The following is a 21,346-nucleotide window of genomic DNA, read 5'->3' as shown; positions in this document are numbered from 1 at the left end:
TTGAATTATTAGGCATTAAATTGACCCGGCCGGGTGGCCACTTTTGAGAGCTTTCTGCACAGATTTTCACCCTCCGAGCTTCCTTCTTTGTCTCACCATTTACTCCTCTTCCTACACCATAAAACACACTTTTGCAAGCATCAAACTATATAAATCATGTAAAGTTATGAGAATAACAATGTAAATTTGATTCACATCACCCGCAACCCGAGTAGGGTTGACCTGAAACCCGGTGGGCCGGCCCGATTGACATCCCTAGCATTAACGTTGAATGCACTATTATATTTTATTACTACATTTTAATATTTTATTGTTCTATAATAATACAATTAGCATTAATTAATATAGAGGTGTAAGTGTGTAACCGTGATACATTGTGAAATGAGTAAAAAAAAAATTACTCACTCCGTCCCATAAAAATATGTGCACTTTCCATTTTCATTTGTCCCACGAAAATATGTGCATTTCATTTTTGAAAAGTTATATCAATTTAATAATATAGGACCCACTATCCACTAACACTACTTTAACTATCATTCTCTTCATCTCTCTTACTTTACCATACTATTCTCCTCCTCTATCTTACTTTACCAATTTTGTCTTAATTCTCATATCATACCCACTGCCCATATTTTTATGGGACGAAAGAAGTATTAGCTAGGAGTTTATATGTTTCCTTGTTTTTAACAACAATTACTTTCCTCGATTCCTAATATAAGTACTCTTTACATCCCTTAAAACTATTTTTATCTAAGTTTATCTTTTAAAATTATGAAATTTCTATTTTAGATTTTTTTTCTCTTATAAGAATGCTCCTAATATTAAGAATACTTTAATATACTACTTTTTTTTTTCTTATTTTACCAATTGTGCATTAAAACTTATATCTTCTTCAAAAATTTATATTTATAAGAACAGATGGGTATAAGTTATAGAAATAAAATAGAAATAAGATAAATATACCATATACTTAGTAAATACCTATATTAAGTAATGATTCTTACATCCGTATGGTTTTTCAATAAAATAAATCAAATTGCAAATAGTTGGAAATTAAATATAATAAATTTAATAAAATTTGGTTTGTTCCATAATTTTTTTTGTTATAAAATAGAGGGAACAACATTTTTGGTCCACAAACTTTGCCAAAGTATCATTTTAGGTCCGTGAACTTTGAGTTAGTATCATTTGAGGTACTTTTTACTATTTTCGAGTTTTTTTGGACGAAAATACCCTCAATACCTTAAAGTGTATATATTTTTAATAAATTTATCATATATTCATATTTTTTATAAATATTTTTACAATATATTTTTCACAAATTTTCTAAATATAATTTGACCTTAAATATTATCACTTAATTTTGTGACATGCAAATAAAATTGCTTCTTCAATTTTTTTTATATATATTTTTTTTAAATTGAATAAAGAACTTTCTTTAATAATAAAAAATTGAATAAAGATCTTTTTATAAATATATTTACAATATATTTTTGACAAATTTTCTAAATATAATTTGACCTTCAATATTATCATTTAATTTTGTGACGAAAAGATCTTTATTCAAATTTTTATTATTAAAGAAAAGTTCTTTATTCAATTAAAAAAAATAATATAAAAATTTGAAGAAGCAATTTTACTTGCATGTCACAAAATTAAGTGATAATATTTAAGGTCAAATTATATTTAGAAAATTTGTCAAAAATATATTGTAAAGATATTTATAAAAAATTATGAGTATATGCTAAATTTATTAAAAATATATACACTTTAAAGTATTGAGGGTATTTTCGTCAAAAAAAACTTGGAAATAGTAAAAAGTACCTCAAATGATACTAACTCAAAGTTCACGGACCTAAAATGATATTTTCAAAGTTCACGGACCTAAAATGATACTTTCGCAAAGTTCGTGGACCAAAAAATGATGTTCCATCTATAAAATAATTGCAAATAAATTTAAACTTCATAATCTTTCTAGCAAATTTTTAAAATTACAAAACAAAACACAATTTAGGCAAAGTTCACGACTTTTCCTGTTAATTTACACTAAATAAACTTTTGCGTTTGCCCATCATGATATCCTTTTATAATCTATTTTTGTTAATTCAGTCCGTGACACACACGTGCACGAATTTAGACCCTTTTGTCATTGCAATCAAGATTTCACACCCAAGATTTCACACGTTATATTTATAAAGGCCCAAATATACTTGAGTTCGGTTGGCAAGATTAAATCTCATGATTAAATATGTATCATGTTTGGTTAATAAGATTGAATCCTTCAACTTAATCCTAGATGGATAGTCTCATGATAATTAGTCATAGCCTCCCCCTCCAACTAAAATAATCTCATAACTTAATCCTAGATGGATAGTCTCATGATATTAGTCATGGCAACCGAACGCCACCTTAGTAGTAGTAATATATATGTTACATTCACCTACTTAAAGTTTAGAGAAAATTTGCCCAAAACTTTGCTTTTGTATTTCTTAACTGAACTTTTAAATAAGTCAATTATAGCTCTGGAAATTTGTTTAATTATCTATACCAACAATATAAACATGGTTTTGTAAAGCTAATATGTAGTTATTCTACAATAAGATCCATTTGATTGAGCTTTCTGAGACATGACAAGATGAATAATTTGGCGTAATACTCGACTATTTTTGTTGAGCAATGAGAACAAATTTATCAGAAAAAAAAGTGTTGAATATTAAAAACTCACTGAAACTATAGTAAATCCTTACTAATTAACCATCGAACCCAGTTTGACTCCACACTGCATCTCGAACCCGGCTCAGGTCCCGCCCCTTGAGCGTTCTGCCCACGCCCTCGAACACCGAGTTGGCTGCCGTTTTCCGGCTACTCGCATACTGCCGAGCAAGATACTCATGTGGCGGGACAACTTCCGAGTCATCAATCAACCCATCGTCCGAGTCATGCAGCGACTCGACCGACTCGACCCGGTATATCTTCGACCAATCCGGCACATTGACCGGGGCCGACGCCGCTACGTGGCGCCCACGTGGAGATTCCCCCATGCTCTCCCGCGCCCTGATTTGGTGCACAATGCTCGGTGAAGATCCGTTGCTCGCTCCGTCAAAGGCCAACGACAAGCCCCCGACCTTGCGTGGCGGCACGTGGCGGCGCGTGTAGCTGCCGTAGCCTCCACCACCGCCACCGCCGGCGCGTGAACCCCACTCGCCGCCGGCGGAGTGATTTTCCGAGCTGATCGCGTCGTCGATCATTGACCAAACCTCGTCTTCGTCTAGCTCCGATTCACCGTTGACGGCTGCACCGCCCTGATCGTAGCAGAAGCTTCCGAGAAACATCTCGCTGCGACTGCTAGTCAATTTTCTGCCCTTTGCCATTAATCAAAATAACTAAACAAATATCAAATCTTGATGCTTTTTTTTTTGCCTAATTGAGATTGCCTATCGATAGAATTGCTGATTGAGCTCGTCGGAATCTTTTTTTCCGGCGACTCAGAAAGCAAATCAGTGAGGTTATATATCACTAAATGTCTATATGAATGTGTGATTTTCTTCTATATACAGAGACTTGAGGGTGGAGGCTGCAATTGTATATATAACGTTTGATTGAATGAGGAGAAAGGGCCCAGCGGCATTTCATTTGAATTTGGATTTCATTTTGTCCGAATTTAATCAATGCCATAACCATAATAAGGACAAATCATGCATGGTAAGAAATTAAGAATGAGTAGAAGATCATAAAACTGTAAAATTATGAATAAATTAATCTAAACAAAAAGAGAAAAAGAAAAGATAAACTTGCCACTGGAAGCGATTGGAGCCCATCCATCGGTCACACGTGTATGAATGTCAAAATTTGATCTATGTCTTAATTTAATTAATCATAAATTATAGTATTAGTAATTTTGATGATACACCTCTCACACAATCATACTCACGCACATTATATAATTTGAAATTCCAATTTACTCGCTGAAGGAAAGTATGTCTTACTAACTTAATCGTTTTATCAAGGATAAAGCACAACTTAATTGGTAAGACATTTCTCATTCATTTAATAAATCAGGAGGTTCGACTAATCTCAGGATATATAAAAACACATTATTAATTATATGAAAAGGATTTAATCGGTTGTCATCAAAATTATGTAATTTTACCTTAAAATTAAAATTAATTAGAGTGTAATTATTAATTTAACTATTAACCATTATAACCGTCAGCACATAAGTTTTTGTCTATAATTATGTAAGAATTATATCACATCACCTCTACATAAATATTTTAAAAGGGCAGTGCTCGAAGTAAATAAACCTTCATTGCTATAATGACTTGGAGAAGGATGGAAATATTATAAGCAAGAAAATTGATAAAATCCCCTTTTGAGAGGAATATCCTATAAAAAAAGGTACTGTAATAGATTTGAATACCACTAAAAAATCTTTTTAAAACTAATGGAGCTACTGTTATAAAAATTTTCATCAAAGCAAATTGAAATTGATGTTGCGTAGACAGTTAGTGGAGTTTAAGATGTGGTGAGTTGAAAAAGATATGAATCTTTTGACTTGATCTACATTTTAAAATAAATTTTTTCAAGGTTAATGCTGTAAGTACCAAGTATACAAAACACTGAATTTTGAGTATTACAAATAATATTTTATCTGTATTAATTCTTCCTATTTAAAATAGGGAAATGCTATGTGGTCATATTATGACTGGCCATAAAATGACATTTAAGTAAATATAAATATTGTGAATAGAAATCATTTAATTACCTTATTTAATGCTCAAAGAATGTATACATTATTACCCTTTTACTTAATTGCATTAGTAAATTTCAATTCCACCATCCGTTATTTATATTTCTTTTGTTTTCAAGTTCTTTCAATTTTTATTTTTATCAATAATTTTTATATATGATGTATTATTTATTTAAATATAACGTGTATAACATTAACAATAGGATTGATGCCGATAACAAAAGAAGGCAATAATAACCATTTAAGAATAAAACGTGATAAACGTACATATGCAAATATAATAAAATAAATAAGCATTATTTGTTACAGGCCTATAATCAAGCATAGCTAGTAATCGGCCTATAATCAAGCATAGCTAGTAATCAAGTTTAAATAAAGGATTTTTCTCATTTTCGACTAATTAAATTTTTTAATATATTAAACTGATTATAAACTATATGAGTCTTTGTCATAACTTAGCTTTATAAATTATCTAAGATTTTAATTTATTTAATGGATTTCAATTAAGTAATTTCCAATTGTCTAATTTATGTTTCTAGAATAAGATATTTTCTATGTATACTTTTAATATTGAAACATTGTCCCTCTAAAAAACTGAATTACTTTTTTCATAAATGCATTATATACGAAGTATAATATTTACATATATTTTGTTATAATTATTTAGATACTAGTTATTAATAATTGACTTATTTTATATAAAGGAGAACAAAAATTATTAGTAACAATTGAATTATAATATCATTAGATATTTATATTCTAACTTTAAAATTAATTTCACACAAAATTTAAATAATAATACAAAATAATAAATAAATGTATAAAAAGTGATATGAAATCAACATAAAAGAATTGAAAAGAGGGTTACATTTCTCTTTGTTGTGTTAGTGTTCAAGGATAATATAGTCAAAAATAGATTGTTGCTTTCTAGATGAAATAAATTAAAGTGAATCAACAATAAATGTACAACTTTTTATTAATATTTTAAGTTTATGGCTGACCATAATATGGTCATTTAGCACTACTCTTTAAAATAAGCAATATCTAAAAAAAACTTCCACTTCAATCCCTGATATCACTTAGTTCTCTCTTCCTAAGTCCTTTTGGAGGAGAAATTTAGACACTAGCTTCTAATTCTAATCCATGATATGAGTCTCAAATTCAGACTCAAATAATTTGAACATTATTTCAAATCGACAACGAGGTGATATAACATATAGAGATTCACACCATTTTATAAAATTTGGGAAAATGGATGTCCAATGGAGATAGGAAGGATGTCACTCACACTCTTTTACATGATGGTGAGTGCTGGCCAAACCAAAATAGATTGTTCTAGATGAATAATTATCATGATTGAGAAATTGGATGGCCCTGAAAACAACCCTTCTTCAATGAAATAATCGAAAGAGCTTATCATGTCAACCTAAGGAGCAGCTACCTATCAAATCCAGAGGCCCCATCATCATTCATCACTACACTCCTAAAACAAAATCCATATCATTTTAGTTTTTGACACGATTTATGAACGTCTACATTCATTTTGATTTGTAACACCATTTATTAAAGGCTTAAATATTATCGGTGACAAGAAAACTGTTTCCTCTAAATGTCACATCATCATAGAAAAAAGAACAACCCTAGACACGGAGTTTTAGGAGGTTTTGTTTTGTGTTTGAAGTGAAAAGAGAAATTATAAATTTTATATTAAGGCAAAAGGAAATTTTTTAAAAAAAAATTAGAAATGTGACATCTTTAACGAGACAATCTAAAAATGAAACTGTAACATCTTTTATGGATGGACGGATGAGTATTAAACTTGAGTAGTCATGCAATGGACCCTACGCTCAACTCATCCTCTCGGATTAAAAAAAGAAGCTAAACACTGAATTTACATTAATCAAATATAAAGAATATAAAATATGGAGTGTATATAATTTCAAAAAAATACTAAGATAAATAACAAACCCAAAACATAAAACCTACATCCACTAACAAAATACTAATAGAAGTACAAAAATCCTACAAAAAGTAGATAATTTCTCCTCTTATTTTGGCGACTTTCTCAAATCATATGCATAGGTTTCATGAATTGAGAAATCTCTCATCGTGGTTGGGTTTTTTTTCAAAATATTGGAAGTCTGTCCAACTCCAACATCTATTTTTTTAATTATTAACACCATTTTCACTTCGCATATCCCTTTGTCCCTTAAAAAAAGATGTTATTTTATTTATAAATAAATTACATAATTTAACTGTGCAAATGCGCCAACTAATGCTAATGATTTCTGAGTCAACTATTGCTTGTTTTGATCGAATATAATTGCAGTAAAATACACATTATAAAATTTTGATCTCATGACTCATGAGTTTAAAATGTGATGGTTTTATTGGTTTCTATCTTTGGCTAAACTGGTATCAGTTGGTTGCATGTATATGTTTCTATCAATTTGGCATAAATTGTAATCATGTGAAAATTACATAGATGTATACAGTTAATATATTAGTCTCATTTTTCCAATTTTATGATCAAAGTATTTGTATAAAATTAAAAAAAGGACCAAAATCAATTACCATGTCTGTATTACTTTATTAAGAAATGAAACGTGTGAAATTGCCGAAGATGTAAAACTTTTTTAATTGTTGTCAGTGTGTCATATTTATAAGATTGTGAACAAAACTTACGACACAATATTAAGTACGTATTTAACGATAAGTATGGCTTTTTACATGATATAAGATCAAAATTTTGTCTCACTTTATCATGTTATTATTGCTTTTAACACACAAGTTGAGTTTAGTTTAGTAATAGTCTCTATCAAAGTTCTTAGAGACTTTATTAAAGCAATATTAATCACACGCATTAAAATTGCATTTCACCTACAGTTAATTAACAAATCTCACATTTTTTTTCACCCATAACTTATAATAGCACTAAAATGGCATTTCACTTAAAAACTTTTCATGAAGACATATTACTCCTTCCGTCTCACAAGAATATGTATTTTTTCCTTTTTAGTCCATCGACTCCATCCCACAAAAACATACAATTTCTAAATTTGGAAACTATTTTCTCGGTAATGAGGTGAGACTTATTTAATACTTTAACTTATTCTTTCGAATTCTCTCTTACTTTACCAATTATGCATTGTGTCAAGCCAAAAGTGCATATTCTTATGAGACGGAGAGAGTATTTCTTAATTTTAAAACTATTATTTTTTATTTCATAGTATAATTTGCAATTATACATATTTATATACTACTATTATGCAAATTATTAGAAAAATCACCGAATTTTGTCAATTTATGGTCAATTCATTAACTTCAAAAAATAACGAATCATACATATTTTATAAAAAATTATAAATTAAAATATGAAACCATCAAAGAGAAGTGGAATCTAATGTCTAATTCCATGCATGGGCCCTACCATTCGTGCCCCACACACGAGAAACATTACAGCCTAAACAGCCGCTTGTTGAAAATAAATGACCATTTATAGTAATATTTCCATGTCCTATTTTAGTTTGTTTTTATTTTATTTTTATCTTTGCATGAAATTTGATTCTTGTACTAGAATCAGGATCAGAATCAGAATCTTACCTGCTGTGCATCGATTGATTCCCATGTGATCTCATTTTTAAAAGACGACATACTAATTAGTTTTCTGTCTTTGCACAACTGGTTTGGCGATCCAACTTTCTAATCAAGGTTTTTAATATTTTACTCATAATTAATTAATTAATGATATTTGCAATTTGCGTTTCTTGTTTATAAACATTAAACTACGTCGTGGTGTAAGTTTACATCTCTTCCGGTATTTTGCTTTTGTATAAATTGTAGCCTCCTTATGTCATGAGGCTGAGTTTTTAAGAAAAATGAGTTTTTAAGAAAAAGATAATTGAGAAAGAATTTAAGATTAGACGTTATTTTTAGTCACAAGTAAATTTGGCAATCCAATGTCTCCGTTAACAATTGAGACCAGATGTGAGATACTGTCATGCTATCATGAAAGTTTTGTTGTTCTTTAATTTATTAATATTTTATATTTTTATATTCGTTCTTTAAAAATAGAAACTTTTGAAATAATATGAGTTTTAACACATAATTGGTAAAGTATGATAGAGATAGAAAATAAAGTAATTAGAATATTATTAGTGGAGAAAGAATCTCACTATATTAAAGAGAAAAAAAAATAATTTTAAGGAACCTATCAAAATGAAAATAACTTCTATTTTTAAAGAATAGAGATAATAGTGGAGTAGTATTTAATACTCGTGTAATTATGCTACACGAAGAAATAAAATAAAATCTAAGAGCATCCACTACGAGTCCCGCGCGCGGCTCGTGTTCCGTCCCGGAGGGACGGTTCTGCCGCGGGACGCGTTGCAACGTATCGCCCGTCCCCTGCCCGTCCCGTATCCCGTCGCTGCGCAACGTCGCGCCACGCGCCCGGCCGACGTTTCGCTCGCCCGACGCATGCGTGAAGCCCACTCGCTGGCCCGCGAGTGGGCGTCGTCACGGATGACACAATAATCCAATTTTTTTTAAATTCGAATTTTAATTAAAAAAAATTCAAACGGTAATGTTACCGTTTTGTTTTTTTTTATTTTCAATTTTTTTAATTTTTTTTATTTCTTTACTCTATAAATACTCCTATTTCATACTCATTTCACACACAAACACACATCTATTCCTCTCAAATCCTCTCTATATCCACTCCAATTTCCATCTCAATTCAATTAAACTAATAGATCCTTTTGAGCAAATGCGTCAAATAATGGAACAATCACTTGAAGAAGATCGACGCCGAGAGGCGGAGGAAGCCGCGTCGCCCCCACGACGCTCCCGGATGTACATCCATCGCAACCGGGAGGAAGCCGCCGCAAGGTTAGTACGCGACTACTTCTGCGATAACCCGATTTGGGGAGAAACCTACTTCCGTCGCCGTTTCCGCATGAGTAAACCGTTATTTCTCCGCATCGCGAATACTCGGTCGGTCGTCCCAGCCACACGACACTGCAGAAATGTGCTGCAGCAATCTGTCAGCTTGCGACTGGACTAACGGCCGACATGTTCGACGAATACCTCCACATCGGAGACACCACTGGGCGCATGTGCTTGCTCAAATTCTGCAAAGGCGTCCGAGTAGCCTTTACCGGCGAATTTCTCTGGAGGGCAAGCACGACCGATTGTCAGTTCCTCCTCGACCTGCACGAACAAGTGCACGGATTCCTCGGGATGCTTGGCAGTGTCGATTGCATGCACTGGCAATGGAAGAATTGCCTGGTGGCTTGGAGGGGGTCCTACACGAGCGGCCACAAAGGCACCCACCCAACCGTTGTACTCGAGGCCGTTGCCGACTACCGGCTTTGGATCTGGCACGCGTACTTCGGGGTCCCTGGCTCGAACAACGACATAAACGTGTTCCACCAGTCCAACCTCTTTACCGAAGTTTTGGATGGTAAAGCGCCGGCCATCAACTTCGTCGCCAACAACCGGATGTATAAAATGGGGTACTATCTCGCCGACGGCATCTACCCGAAGTGGCCGACCTTCGTGAAGACGTGCAGCAGGCCTGCGAACCCAAAGCAGGCTCTTTTTGCGCAGAAGCAGGACGCTGCTCGTAAGGATGTGGAGAGGGCGTTCGGGGTTCTCCAAGCGCGCTTCAACGTCATCAAAGCCCCGGCTCGTTCGTGGTTCATGGAGAGCATGGTCAACATCATGTATACGTGCATAATCTTGCACAACATGATTGTCCAAGACGAAGGACCCGAGGCGGGAAATTGGTTCGACCCCGAATCCCCCAGAAGCTCAACCGCAAGTAGTCCGCCCCGAAGTGGAGCGCATTCGTCAATACAAGAACGGTTGTCTATTCGGGCAAGGACACGCGACTCTAGCGCCCACGCCCAACTCCAAGAGGATCTAATTGAGCACATTTGAGAAAACTTTGGCGGAGAAAATTAAATTATGTCATTTTTATTTTTTTAGGATTTTAATTATGTTTTTTTTCTATTTTTTTGAATTTTAATGTTGTTTTAATTTTAATGAAGTTTGTTTTTTTAATTGAATTAGTTGGAAAAAAAATAAAAAACTGAAATTGAATTAAGGAATGGATGAATAAAGTACAGTGAGGCCCTCAAATAGTAGTTTAAGGGATGGTGGGGGACAGCTTATTGGATACTCTAATTCACTATATGAGAATGAGGTTGAGAATATTCCACACACTTTTATATAGTACTGTGTGTGTGTGAGCATCTAAAATGAGCCGACAGATCCAGGCGTTTTAATTCGATCCGCCGCCGGCTTTTGATAAATAAATAACCGTAAAATGTTGTCTAAGAAATTAGTTATTTTGTAGATACCAATCAAATTTTAAAATTGAGATAGTAATTACAGCCTGGGTGCTTATATATCATTGTAATATTTTATGACCAAAATCATCATCTTTTGTCCCACCTTGTGAATCATGATTCAATTTTTAACAAGCATGTCGTACGATTTTCATGTTGATTTTATTAAATCTATTAATGCCAGAACCAACATAATAAGTTTGTTGTTATATCTAGGCTTGATTTTTTAAATATATTTATAAATTCCGCAAACTTTCTCACTACTTTCTGGCTAAACTTTTTTGCCAGCTATTTTTTAACCTATACATCTCAAATGGAATGTGAACTTAATAGTATAATTTTATTTTTTATAAGATATTAGACTCATTTATTTTAGTACAAGAATTTAGAAGGTGTTGTTTAGTGATGTAAGTTGGGTTGGTAATAAAGTAAATTTTTACCATAAATAAAAATGGCTCAAATATGTTGGAGCATTCCAAAGTGGTATACGAATCAAATATCTTGGGACGGAGGGAGTATCAAAGTCCTTTATTTTTTTGTACAAGGCAAATTTGACTTAGGATTCTTTTTATGTAACTTTTATTTCCTGAATGTCTCCGTAATTTCGTTCCATTCTTTGTATAATTTCAACGTAATTTAATCAATATGTCGTTTTTTAACTACTAGGCAGTAGGCACTTTACATAGAGTATATATAGATGATAGAATATTCCCTTTTTCTAGATTTCTATTATTCAGAAAAATACTTGTGAATTTCATGATTTTTTAGTGTCACTTACAACATCCACATACCTACGCGGAGTTGGTGGTGACCGCCACGGGACCCCGATCGCGACCCAGACCCCGACTTCGGCTACGGGACATGCCTACGCGGAGTTGGTGGTGGCCGCCAACCGGAGGACGTTGTTGGACACGAACCATGCCCTCATGCAGTGCGAGGACCCGGGCAAAGCCGAATACCTCAAGTGGATGATCGATGATCCACATCACAAACTGGGAATGATGTAGAGTATGCTCTTCCTATTATCTGTAGTGAATTTGTTTTTTATTTCTAACTCTTGTAACTTTTTTTTAATTAGTAATGTAGGATTTGCCTTTCATCGTTGTGCTTTTTTTATAATTTTGTATGACATATTTGAAAACATAAAAAATTAGTTAACAAAATAGTAATTAAAACTATATGACGTCCCACTGCAGATGGAAGGGTAAGAGGATAGAATGATGATGTGGCGGAGCATAGGGCGCCAACATGTTCTATATATTTATATTTTAAATATAAATATTATACTACTACGACAACATTTTCTATATATTTATATTTTAAATATCATTAGAGTACTAGATAGTCGTAGATCATACAAAACTTTAATTAAGATTAATTTCTTATCAATGAAGACAAAATATACTGTATTTGTTTTTTTCAATAGAGAGGAGGGTGAAGAATAATTAGGTGAATTAGTTAGCAAGCAAGCAATTTCGATGGAGGAGCTTAAAAGTTTAGTAGATTTATGGTCAAACAGTCCTTTTTATGTTTTGAAAGGCCAAGATTCTTACAAGTGGTTATCATTATTGATTTTGTTACAATTTATAATTATATTATTGTAAGTGGAAACTACCATTATTGAGTGATTTGTAATAATTACACCCTAATCTGTGTCATGTCCGGAATTAAAAATGTTGAAAAAGGAAAAAATAAAAATATTAAACGCCGTTGTCGGGGATCGAACCCGGGTTCACCCGCGTGACAGGCGGGAATACTTACCACTATACTACAACGACTTGATGTTAATTCGGATTACACTATTTAATATAACTGAACTTGTTTGTTACTTTTTCTTTCTCCATTATTCATCAAAATGAATCCATGGATTTCATATGACAAAGAGGAGATTTTTTCCGGTCTAAGGAGAATTCTCCACAAGTTAAATGCAAAAATCTAAAGTTTTTTTTACTATTAAAATGCAAATTTTAAGTAGACTTATTTAAAGTTTTGTTTTGGGCTACTAGGGTGTGTTTGTAACGACGGAAATGGTCCAATAAATTGAAAAAGCGTCCTGCTTTTTGGGCCGAAAAGTAATCTATTATAAGCCCACATAAAATATTTCCGATCTCTCATCATGCCAATAAAAATTCGAATCATGATGCCTCGAATAATATAAACATTTGTTGCTTAATTGTCGTAATTCCATATATAGCTGAATCATGACCTTTTCTTAATTTTACTAAATATTGTAAAATATTACTCTTATAATAAAAAATAATTAATTTTATTTAATAAAATTTTCATTAAAAATCTATGTACGCTAACGTTGGATTAATTAGCTCCAACAAATAACCACTAATTCAGAAATTAGAATATAAATATAAAAATCAAATCCTAGTAATTAATCTACGCTGTCTTGGTGTAGTTGGTGTGCGTAAGTTATTGTGTTTTAATTATTTATGTTTTGAAACTTTGAGGTGTTGTAGATGTGGATGCTCCACAATTAGATTATTTATTGTCCTTTTAGCTTAGGTTTTGGTTTTTGTTTGAATTTTGTTTCTTCTTTCTCTTAGAATACATGTATCTTTTATGAGATAACATCGTATTAGTGTAGCAGACGATGAAGTAAGTTAATAAGACGTTGAGGCTTCGAGTCGAGTAAAAATTTATAGTGGTCCGAACATATTACCACATGGTGTGTCCAACTAATCGTTATTGTGAAAATATTATCTTTCTTCCTTCTTTTCTCTCTTTATTCGATTGTGATTGACTTGACACATCACGAGACAATATGTCCAGACTACTGAATTTTTATTCGCTCGAATCATTATGGGATAAATGAAGAACCATTATTAATCACATTAAAAAAGATTTTATAATGGAGTGTATGATTCGGTAGCAATTGGTTCAAAATTTCAAGAATCGAAAATTGATTTCCTACAACAAATTATCAGCCAATTCAAGTAGTACTGTTAGGGTATAAATAAGAGAAATCCATGAGATTCATTGATGGAGTACGTACTAAACAAGCCCATCAGCCTAAAGCGTACTAAACAAGCCCATCAGCCTAAAGCCCAAGAAAGAGTATCAGTTCGGCATGACTAAAGAGTATCAGTCCGGCATGACTAAAGAGTTCAGTTCGGCACAACCAAAGAGTTCGGCCCCAGCCTACAGCTCGGTAAAAGCCAACCAATCAAACTCTGCTCTCAGGTCGGCATCAAGCTCTACTCTCAGATCGGCAAAAGCTACTCGGCAGTAATTCAGCAGTTCGGTCTCAGTATTCGACCGAACTGGGAGATAGCGGACTCATGCATGACCTCCACGACATCCACGACATAATTACTGATGATGTAAGCCACTGCCTAGTTAGTGGCCACGCAGGATCTCATGACCTCCACGACATCCACGACATAATTACTGATGATGTAAGCCACTGCCTATTCAGTGGCCATGCAGGATCTCATGACCTCCATGACCTCCACGACTTAGGGTGGTGATGCAAGCCACAATCTCAGTTCAATATATAAATAGAACTTAGATCTGACAGAAGAGGACTCTCACTCTTTCGTTCTCTAGAGACAGAATAGATTATATAGCAAGTGTGTATTGTAAGCTGTAATCCCAGATCAAGCAATACAACTCTGCCCTCTTTTCTTCCCGTGGACGTAGATTTACTTCAGTAAATCGAACCACGTAAATTCATTGTGTCGTGATCTTTATTCTCTACCAGCATTTACAAACATCAGAAATTCGCGGATTCATCACTGGCGCCGTCTGTGGGAAACAGAGAACCAAATCTGTGATAAAGCGAATTTTTGACCCTTTTTCCACCACAAAAAAAAAATGCATGCCAGATCACATAACTCCCGTGCCTCCGTCCGTGATGACCATGAGGAAGCTAATCCAGCAGCCCATAGGCCTGGAAAGCAGCCTCGTGAGAAGTCTGTCTCCAGTTCTCACGGTGAAGGAACAAGCCACTCCAGAAGTCGTCGCACCGAGTCTTCCCAGCAGCCCGATTTGAACGAGGCTGTCAAGTTGTTTTTGGCCGAGAAGCAGGATGAATTCTTAGCATTCCTGCAAACAGGCCAAAAACCGAAGACGAAAGCGGTGAATTCTCCTTCCTCATCCAGACATGAAAGTCACTACCGCAGTAGTGCCGTGTCTTCCAGGAAGAAGAATCCTCAACCCCGACGTGTTCCTGTTTCTCCTCGGCACCGGAATCACAGGAGAACTTCTTCTCCTCCGTACCGAAGAGATGTCGGGTTCGCCATGTACGGAGCATTAAAGACTCCGTTCTCGGACGATATCATCCGAACTCCTTTGCCGCGGAACTACCGGACACCGTCAATGACTTATGACGGGCTAGTGGATCCTCATGACTTCTTGGGATGCTATCAATATAATATGGCGAACCAGGGTCTCAATGAGGTCCATATGTGCAAGCTGTTCCCCGAGCTGCTCGTCGGGAACGCCAGGAGGTGGTTCGACAGCCTTCCTCAAGACAGCATTAGATCCTACCGAGATCTAATGGATGCTTTCCATAGGAGGTTCTTTCAGAAAGCGGAAGCCCGAATTACCTCGGCTCAGCTGCTTTCTATACGTCAAGGTCGCGACGAAAAGATCAGCGACTTCCTGACGAGATTCCATAAGGAATGCCTACAAGTAGATAATCTCAATGATCTACTTGTCATTTCGGCATTCCAAAATGGAATCCTGCCCGGAGCTCTCTACAGAAAGCTCGTGGAGTGCGGCCCGCAAACAGCTCAAGAAATGTGGGACATTGCGGACCAGTTTTCCCGTGCGGATGAGGCGGACCGTCGAAAACGGTCTTTAGACAGCTCATCCCGAGAAGAGAAAAAGAAACCCGATCAAAGCGGCCAGGTGCTTCCTCGCCGAACTCCTTTTGAAAGAATTCAAAGGGCACCGGTACAAGGCAGATTGGGGCCACGGCTCAATCCTGAGAAGCCGCCCGCTCAGTCCGTACCATTAAACAAGTCAAGAACGGAAATTTTCGAACTACATTCCGATATGTTCGAAAAACCAAAGCGGATGACGAAATCAGCCGCGCGGCGACCTCAGGATCAATATTGCTCCTTCCATCAAGCCCACGGTCATGATACCGAGGAGTGCCGAAATTTGGCTGCAGGTATTGATGTTCTTGTGAAAACAGGAACGTTAAAAAAATACCAAAGCAAGCAGCCGAAAAAGAACAAAAAGCAGAGAAGTGCGAACTGCAATCCTCAGGATCTGAAAAGGCATGAAGATCCCGAAGACGACGACGAGCCGCAATATGATGGAGTAATCCAGACTATTGATGCTCTCCCTGCCGGGAAGACTAAGTCGTCCCTAAAAGCAGAACGCAGAGGTTCCAATCAAGAGGAGCCGACACATAAAAGGCTGAAGAAAGACGAAGTGATTACATTTTCAGATGCCGATCCCGTCCCAGCCATCTCTCCTCACCAAGACGCTATTGTCATTCAAGCCGGAGTGGCAAACAAACTGATCCACAGAGTATTTGTGGATACAGGAGCGTCAGTCAGCGTTCTTTTTAAAGAATGTTTCGATAAAATGGAAGTGGATCCAGCTCGGCTCAGTCCGGCTCCACTTCCTCTGAAAAGTTTCGCCCAGGAGGACACCCGCCCTGAAGGTATTATCAGCCTTCCGATCACGGTGGGAAAAGCGCCTACAAGCTCCAATACGATGATCGAGTTCTTTGTGGTGAAAGCTCGGTCCCCGTACAACATCATCCTGGGGAGAGACTGGCTCAACACAGTTCGGGCCGTTTGCTCTACTTATCACCTCACCATCAAGATCCCCACTAAAGGTGGGATAGCGGTCATCCGAGGTGATCAAAAGAGAGCAAAAGAATGTCTGCAGATTGCGCTTAAAAGTGCCGAGCAATCAGTTCGGCACCATCAAGCATAGCAATCACAGCAACCGGAGTCACAGGCAAGCGAGATGACCGAAGTCACTTCAGAGCCGAACTCAATGACCGTTCGGTTATACGAAGACGATCCATCCAGAACGGTCAAGATCGGCTTCGCAGGAACGCCTCTACTCCGAGAAAAGACCATTCAGCTCCTCAAGGAGTACAAAGATGTCTTTGCATGGTCTTCGTTGGACATGACCGGAGTGCCCCCCGAGGTAATCACTCATCGGTTAAATATTGATCCTTCAATCCGGCCAGTAAAACAGAAGCAAAGACTCTTTGCGGCAGAAAGAAGCCAAGTCATCCATGACGAAGTCCGCCAATTACTAAAAGCGGATGTACTATTCGAGGTGAAATATCCTTCTTGGGTGGCCAATCCTGTGATGATCAAGAAAAAAGGAGGAGGATGGCGGATGTGCATAGATTTTACCGATCTAAACAAGCACTGTCCTAAAGATTGCTATCCCCTTCCGAATATAGATAAAAAAAGTAGAAGCTTTGATCGGCTTCGAAATTTTCTGTTTTCTTGATTTATACAAAGGATATCACCAAGTGTTGATGGATGAGAGTGACGCTCCGAAAACAGCTTTCATTACCGATTTCGGCATTTTCGCTTATAAAAAGATGCCATTCGGTTTAAAGAATGCCGGAGCCACTTATCAAAGGATGGTAGACAAGCTTTTTCGGCACCTAATCGGAAAACAGGTTGAAGTGTATGTCGACGACATAGTTGTCAAAAGCAAAAGCACTTCGGAGTACGAAGACAACCTCAAATCCACTCTCGACGTGCTCCGAAAAGCCAACCTCAAACTCAACCCCCAAAAATGTACCTTTTTGGTAGATTCGGGAAAATTTCTGGGTTGTTGGGTTTCAAAGGACGGACTCAAGGCAAACCCTTCAAAAGTTCAAGTTATTCAGAACATGGCGATGCCGAAGTCCATACACGATGTGCAAAGACTAACTGGATGTCTAGCCGCATTGAATAGATTCCTTTCCCAAGCAGCCGAAAAGCAACTGCCGTTCTTCAAAGTGTTAAAAAAGGCACCAAAGTTTGAGTGGGGAGCCGAGCAGAAAAAGGCTTTTGACGAGCTCAAAAGTTATTTAGCCGAGCTTCCAATTCTCTCTGCTCCAACAGATGCCGAAGTGATTTTCTTATACTTAGCGGCATCCGATCAAACCATTAGTGCGGTGCTTGTACGAGAAGAAGGCCTAAAGCAGTTTCCCATCTACTTTACAAGCCGAGCATTAAGAGGTCCAGAAACAAGGTATCAACCTCTGGAAAAAATTGCTCTGGCATTAGTGAATGCAGCAAGGAGACTGCGGCCATACTTCTATCCTCTTCGGCAAGTTTTGACCAAGCCAGAAGCATCAGGCAGAATCGCCAAATGGGCCATAGAGCTGGGAGAACACTCAATCGAGTACCTACCTCGGAAAGCCATCAAGGGACAAGCCTTGGCAGATTTTCTTGCAGAGGCCAAGTTCGATCAAGCAATCCCTGTCATCGCCGAACAGAAAAATTCTGCCAATGCCGAACTAGCACAGCCCTTGGAATCCGAAGAAGAGCCGCCGGACTGCTGGAGCGGATTCGTAGATGGAGCTTCGAATAAAACGGGAAGTGGAGCTGGTATTCTGCTTATCGCTCCCGATGGACACGAGGTAACCTATTCACTTCGGTTCTCATTCCCAACCACTAATAACGAAGCCGAATACGAAGCCCTCCTTGCCGGACTCCAGCTAGCGCAAAGTCTATGTATCAAGTCTCTCAAAATCCATTGTGATTCACAAATCATAGTGAATCACATGTTGGGTACAAGTGAAGCCCGTGATGAGAGGATGAGGAAATATTTAGACAAAGCGCAAAGCATTAGCCGAAGTTTCTCTTATTTTCGGATAGTCCGCATTCCCAGAGCAGGAAACAGCCGAGCAGATACTTTAAGTAAGTTAGCCGCATGTCCAAGCTCAAAGGTGGAGGAATTGATGCATCGAAGCATTGACGAAGCTGAGGTACATTCAGTAACCAGCTCGCCGAACTGGATGACGCCGATCTTACAGTATCTAGATCAAGGACAATTGCCCGAGGATAAGAGAGAAGCTCGGAAGATCACGTGCCGAGCACTTCGGTACGAACTTCATGAAGGAGTCCTCTTTAGAAAGTCTTACCTCCAGCCGTTATTGCGGTGCGTAGGACCAGAAGAGACGGACTACATCCTCAGAGAAGTTCATGAAGGATCGTGCGGTAGCCACATCGGAGCTAGAGCTTTAGCTAAAAAAGTTCTAAGATGGGGATATTATTGGCCAACCTTGGTACAAGAAGCAGTGCAGCTCGTCAAGACATGCCCGAAGTGCCAAATCCATGCAAATATCCCAAGGATGCCGCAGACCGATCTATCCACTATGCAAAGCCCTTGGCCTTTTATGCAATGGGGTATAGACATAGTAGGACCACTACCACAAGCTCCTCGGCAAATGAAATTCCTTATCGTTGCCGTGGACTACTTTACGAAGTGGGTGGAAGCTGAACCATTAGCTACGATAACGAGCTCGAAGGCATTGGATTTCGTCTGGAAGAACATAGTGTGCCGATTCGGCATACCCCACATCCTCATCTCGGATAACGGGACTCAGTTCACCGACAAGACGTTCAAGAATTGGTGCCAAGAGTTGAATATTCAACAACAGTTCACTTCGGTCTCTCATCCACAAGCAAACGGACAAACGGAGGTAACAAATCGTATCCTGGTGAAAGGGTTAAAAGCTCGGTTAGAACAAGCCAAAGGACAATGGGTAGAAAATCTTCCTCAAGTCCTATGGTCCTACCGAACTACACCCACAACCTCCAACGGTGAAACTCCGTACAGTCTTGTGTACGGCACTGAAGCCGTGATTCCGGTGGAGATCGGCATACCCAGTCCCCGAACTCTAAATTTCTCGGCAGAAATGAACGACGACGGACTGAGAGCCGAGCTAGATCTTGCCGAAGAAAGAAGAGAATTGGCATGCATAAAAGCAGCCAAGTACAAGGAGCAAGTAGCCCGGTATTACAACCAAAGGGTGAAGAAGCTGCAATTTCAAGTGGGAGATCTCGTCTTGAGAAACAACGAAGTAAGCCGAGCAGAAAAGCTGGGCAAACTCGAACCCACATGGGAAGGTCCTTATCGGGTGTCAGAAGTCCTCGGCAAAGGGTCTTACAAATTGGCTCACATGTCAGGAGAACAGGTACCCCGAACATGGCACATTTCCAACCTCAAAAAGTTCCATTTGTAAGAGACAGTCCGGTCAGTCAGTCTTGAGTCCTGTTCGGTCAATGTGCTTTCTTTGGTTTGCTTGGTCTTTGTTTGTCTATGTGCGTTCTGTCTATGTGCGTGTCGTCTCTTACAAATGTTACTGAGGTATCTTGTTCTTCAAAGGCTGATCCCCTTTTTAGAACATATATAAGCTAACGATTGTGAAGTCAAAGCTTCTACAGAGGATACAAGACCACAATTCAGCTTAAACAAGCAGTTCGTCTGAAACGAGCTGCAAGCCAACGATTGTGAGTCAAAGCTTCTACAGAGGATACAAGACCACAATTCAGCTTAAACAAGCAGTTCGTCTGAAACGAGCTGCAAGCCAACGATTGTGAGTCAAAGCTTCTACAGAGGATACAAGACCACAATTCAGCTTAAACAAGCAGTTCGTCTGAAACGAGCTGCAAGCCAACGATTGTGAGTCAAAGCTTCTACAGAGGATACAAGACCACAATTCAGCTTAAGAAACAAGCACTTCGTCTAAAACGAACTGCAACAAAAGTCCGATTCACGCGATAAAACTTGCCTGAATAAGGACAAAGGAAAGTCCGATCCACGCGATAAAACTCGCCGAATTAGGACAAGGGAAAGTCCGATCCCCAAATTAGGACAACGGAAAGTCCGATCCGAGCGATAAAACTCGCCAAATTAGGACACAAACCAAGTCCGGTCAAAGAAGAGTTCACTTCATAAGACCGAGGACAAACATCAACTTACCCCGTACCTTTATCCAGAATGCCGAAGTGATTCACTTCGCTTTTCGGGGGGGGGGGTAGTGATGGAGTACGTACTAAACAAGCCCATCAGCCTAAAGCGTACTAAACAAGCCCATCAGCCTAAAGCCCAAGAAAGAGTATCAGTTCGGCATGACTAAAGAGTATCAGTCCGGCATGACTAAAGAGTTCAGTTCGGCACAACCAAAGAGTTCGGCCCCAGCCTACAGCTCGGTAAAAGCCAACCAATCAAACTCTGCTCTCAGGTCGGCATCAAGCTCTACTCTCAGATCGGCAAAAGCTACTCGGCAGTAATTCAGCAGTTCGGTCTC

At 37.6% G+C, this 21,346-nt stretch overlaps 1 protein-coding gene and 1 non-coding gene across 2 annotated transcripts; both read right to left on the bottom strand.

Moving 5' to 3' along the window:
- Nucleotides 1–2,570: 2,570 nt before the first annotated feature.
- Nucleotides 2,571–3,575, bottom strand: LOC121785716. The gene has a single exon (XM_042184130.1). It carries the CDS (start codon nt 3,369–3,371, stop codon nt 2,751–2,753), a length of 621 nt encoding a protein of 206 aa, XP_042040064.1. The 5' UTR covers nt 3,372–3,575; the 3' UTR covers nt 2,571–2,750.
- A 9,233-nt stretch (nt 3,576–12,808) lies between these two features.
- TRNAD-GUC lies at nt 12,809–12,881 on the bottom strand. Its single transcript has one exon. It is a non-coding gene; the product is annotated as a tRNA-Asp (tRNA).
- Between the last annotated feature and the right edge of the window lie 8,465 nt (nt 12,882–21,346).

Source organism: Salvia splendens, chromosome 22 (genome assembly GCF_004379255.2).
Source record: "Salvia splendens isolate huo1 chromosome 22, SspV2, whole genome shotgun sequence".
Classification (NCBI taxonomy): domain Eukaryota; kingdom Viridiplantae; phylum Streptophyta; class Magnoliopsida; order Lamiales; family Lamiaceae; genus Salvia; species Salvia splendens.
Note: the sequence above shows the minus strand (reverse complement) of the source record. Positions and strands in the feature narration are given on the sequence as shown.